Here is a 4,238-nt window from a genome sequence, read left to right on the forward strand (position 1 = left end):
ATTTCAGGAGACCTACTACAAACGAGCATTTATTTATTATTAATAATAAAGACAATTTTAAATCTCTTCGAGCTGTTCTGAGATGTTGCTATTTGAGTTCGGTTTTAGTGCTCCTGTCTGCTTGAAGCCATGTTTACACGCGAAGCTGTGCGGGTGGCATCCGATAAAGGAATATAAACATTCATTCATGACATTCTAGCACGCGAACATGCACACGCACACACAAGGTGCGTACTTACGTTCATCTAAAGATAAACATACATAAGATAACATTCACACAAACATAAACACGTTTGCTTTGTGAAACATATACTTCATACAAAGTATGCGTTCGTTTTGATTTCTACTTTTATTAAAAGACAATGCAATGATCGATCTAAGTTTCTATTTTATTTTATCCTGTCCTTGTCTTCTCGTCATTTATTTTTATTTCAACGAAAATGTGTCAGCATTTGCCAGAAATTTAGCTTCTGCTGCGGACGTGTTGTGATCTGTTGGGTAAGAGTTGTTCGTGCGGAGCTCCGTTAAACGCCTTTGATCATGGCTGACATCTCTTCTTGCACTCCTCTTCCGAGTTGAAGCGGTTTGCGTTCCCCCCACAACCTCCGTACACAAACTTTGTGCACAGTCTCTTTATGGGGTCAAAATGAAACTTCAGAAAATAGCCGCGGCACATTCCTGTCATTGGAGGCAGTTCACAGACTGAAAACAGATATTTTAATCGCTTTTAGGTTATGAATGTCAAATGGGAGATTATTGCACTAAACATTTTCACACCCCCGCGCGCGCACACACCTACACACACACTGCAAGACAATCAACTTCGTGCCGCAGACTTGTGAGCCTGGCTCCCAGCTTCCTTGCTAATTTACCATCGAGGATGCCAAGGGCTGTATACTCACTCTCGTCTCGGGTAGACTGCTCTTGGGTAGTTGTGGTAGTGTACACGGGGGAGGTAGTTTCCTCGTTCTCGTTAACAGTCTCGGTGACGTCGTCGATAGTACTATCAGAATTTACATCCACAGAGGGGGTGCTGATCTCCTCCTCCGTGACCGAGGCTGCAACGAACATGATTGGAAAAGCAAATACATCTTCGCTGTAGCACATTATTTTTTCATATATAAATATATAGAGAAAGTGAGAGCTAGGTAATCGGCTTAACAGATCTGTTTTTCAGTACTTCAAGCTGGGATTTGATTGTAAGCTTTTTGTATTTTTTCATTTGAGTCAAAGCTTATTATGTGTGGCATCAGAGTAGCGAAACAGTGAAATATTTATGTCTCCCTAACTTGACGGGGTGGCAGGTCAAGTTCGACACAAAGGGCACGACGCTTCCCTCTCCCAACCTCAACCCCTCTCCACCTTTCTCTCTCTCTAATTGCGTCGTTGTCCACCTTCCATCTGCGTAAAAGATGTACATGTATGTCGCAGTTTCTTTTGTGTAGAATTTTTCACCTGATGCCAGCAGCAACGTATGAGAAATAAGAAACTAAAAATACAAAAATATTATGTTTCTGGGCACGACCGAACCGTAATGAGAAGGAATATTTCTGTCACATCGGGTGGGGATCGAACAAACTGTATGCATTTGATAATAAATAAACGACCTACACGCACACATCGCCCAATTCTTCTCTATTTATTACATATATTACTATTTGAGTTCGAGAGAGACATCAGACACCAAAGCCTGAAGGACGATCATAATAAACTTGATCGTAGTAAACTTTTGTTGACTTATTATTATTTATTATCATTGTCGAGGTAGTAGTAGTTGTCATCATTTTCAGCAGAATCTCTAACAGACTTGTCGTTACAAAGGTGTGACTTGTACAGCCTTCCACAAGATGGCAGCACACTTCCTACCTTCAGTGGTCGCTGCGGTCTCTTCTTCGGTGACATGCTTCTCCATCAGATTCTGGGTGTACTGGGTCAGGATCGACACCAGGGTACCCTGGTCCAACGCCGCAACAGTGCCGTTGTCTATGGCCTGGAGGGCCTCATCTAGAAACTTCCGCAACTGCAGCACAAAGACAGTGAGTATAGTTCACATCCTCCCAAAGTCTTTATCGCAACGTTTATAGTGTGACCCACAAGAAACATCAGAAAGATATCAAAATCTGTATGTGAATCCCAAAATAACGGTAACTGGCCTACAACTGTCTTACATTCTCTATCTCCGCCCTCAAACTTGATGCCGGAGAAACGGTCGGCGTGGACACCTGCAGTTGTCCATGTGATGCCAGGGACAGCAGACAAAGTTCAAGAAGAAATAACTTCATTTTCTCCTGAAATGACATACATATTATATATTTTCCCTGGAATGGTATATTTTATATATGGCTGATTCATATTTTTTATCAAATTCCTTTTTTATAGATATATGAAGAATCAGGTCAAAATTTATTAATAACCAAAAAATATTTCCGCTTGTATATTACAAGTTTTGGTGTACATTTTAGTGCGTGCAGGACATATTTCAGGACGACCATGTATACAGGACACATTTTCACGCGTGATCACATACAGAACACTTTGGGGAAGTTAATATTTATTCCTTCATATTCATTTCAATTTCTACAAAGGTTCTTTGTTTGAATAAGTTTCTACACACGTCTGTAGCTTCTCGTATATTCTTCAAAATTTGATTGTCTCATTGGAAACAACCCAGTGGAGCTCTCGTAGTCGCCACGTTTTTTTTCTTCAGAATAAAACCTAAATCTGCCTCTTTGCAGACCCTATGTACATTAAATAATATTTTTAAGAAATAAGGTACTGTACATAATAAAATTATATGATTGGTGAAAAAACTCATTCTTAATGCACATCCAAAAACTTACTAATTATTCATCTACTCTAATTATCAAATATTTAAATCGAAAGTTTCTTTTTCCGAGTTTGATTGTCAACAGAAGAATAAAGGCCTTTACAGTTGAACACAATGTTACTTCTATACCGTTCGCACCTGATACTGCTGTTAACACTACTATTCATTACAGTCACTGGAACATGATGTTTCACTGATCCAGAAATTTTTTTTTTTTTCCATGAGTATCTGCAAAAATCACCGAAGCCTCTACAGACGTTACACAGACTGGCGCTGCCTCCTGGAGACACGCCACAACTTCCTGTCTTGCTACTCTTGGTTAGCAAGTTCCTCCTGAGGTAAGTGACCCCTAGCCGGTTACTAGGGCCAAATACTCCAAGGCAAAATGTACTACCTTGTCAAAACTCCCAATACTACAAAAAGTAGCTGGCATCTGCCAGGCCCATTACTCCGTGGCATTACCCAGGCCCAAACATCCCCGGCCACATACTCCATGGCCCCTCTTCCGTCCCTAGACTGCGCCTATTGACAGTTACACAAAAAAATTACCAATACAAATCTATATAAAAATACCACAAAAAGTCAGCTTTACCAAAAACCGAAATACTAAAGAAATGTGAATATCCCACTTTTCAGGAAGACGCAACCTCCACTTCCCAAAACGCAATGGTCTCGACATTTGCTGTGTCTACCTGGGAAGTGAAGCACTAGCAATGATGGTTAATTTTATTTGTCTTCCTCCTTTCTCTTCCAGCTATCTAAAAAGAGGAACCCATTAACAACAGCTCAGCCACCTGCACTGTGCCGACTCATTAACTTAATGCCGCCTTCTGTGATAAGAAGACGCTTTGATCATAAAATGCGATAGACAGTTCATTCTGAACAGGTCGAGCACTAGTCGAGCTATAAGAAAAGAATATTCGTTGACAGTAATGCACCTCAAACGCAGCTCCGTATGAATCTATCAGATAAAGTAGTTTTCAAACAGAATTTCTTCTTGGACCACTCACCTTCAATTTCTTGGCAGAATCTGAAGTCTCTCAAAGGTGTTAGCGACGAAAAACTCTCCTCCTGAGCTCAAGTGAAAACCACGAACTTTGACGAAGACTTTAAATGATTCTTAAAAGAAGAATAAGAATGTGAACGATGGGATAGACCTTGTTTAAACGGAACTTTGTTTGAACTAAACTGGCGGGTGACATTGTCACTTGAGACGATCTTCGAACTAGAAGAAGATCCTTTCTCTTCGTCACGTCCAGAGTCCAAGACAAACAACTGGTGATACTTTCTCTATCTGTGTGTGTGTGTTGTCCAGAAAAGATGCCCCCATTTCCCATACCCCGGGAGTTCATCGCACAGAATAGAAAAGTGTTACTTTGTACAGAATGCTGTGTATTTAGACACTGTGCGT

At 40.6% G+C, this 4,238-nt stretch overlaps 1 protein-coding gene across 1 annotated transcript; it reads right to left on the minus strand.

Annotated features, from left to right (window-relative positions):
• Positions 1-334: 334 nt before the first annotated feature.
• On the minus strand, positions 335-4,238 carry LOC112570030 (amyloid-beta A4 protein-like). The gene is made up of 5 exons (XM_025248212.1): positions 3,838-4,238; positions 2,169-2,288; positions 1,867-2,020; positions 903-1,058; positions 335-702 (listed from the first exon to the last, which is right to left on the minus strand). Exons 2-5 carry the CDS (start codon positions 2,280-2,282, stop codon positions 539-541), a joined length of 588 nt encoding a protein of 195 aa, XP_025103997.1. The 5' UTR covers positions 2,283-2,288; positions 3,838-4,238; the 3' UTR covers positions 335-538.

Source organism: Pomacea canaliculata, linkage group LG8 (genome assembly GCF_003073045.1).
Source record: "Pomacea canaliculata isolate SZHN2017 linkage group LG8, ASM307304v1, whole genome shotgun sequence".
Lineage (NCBI taxonomy): Eukaryota > Metazoa > Mollusca > Gastropoda > Architaenioglossa > Ampullariidae > Pomacea > Pomacea canaliculata.

Excerpts from the sequence above, each read along its gene's own strand:
- LOC112570030 (XM_025248212.1), bottom strand. The coding sequence starts at position 2,282 with ATGAAGTTATTTCTTCTTGAACTTTGTCTGCTGTCCCTGGCATCACAT. Across the intron at positions 2,021-2,168 it reads TGAGGGCGGAGATAGAGAAT|TTGCGGAAGTTTCTAGATGA; the intron begins GTAAGACAGTTG and ends TTTGTGCTGCAG. Across the intron at positions 1,059-1,866 it reads GACCGCAGCGACCACTGAAG|CCTCGGTCACGGAGGAGGAG; the intron begins GTAGGAAGTGTG and ends TGTTCGTTGCAG.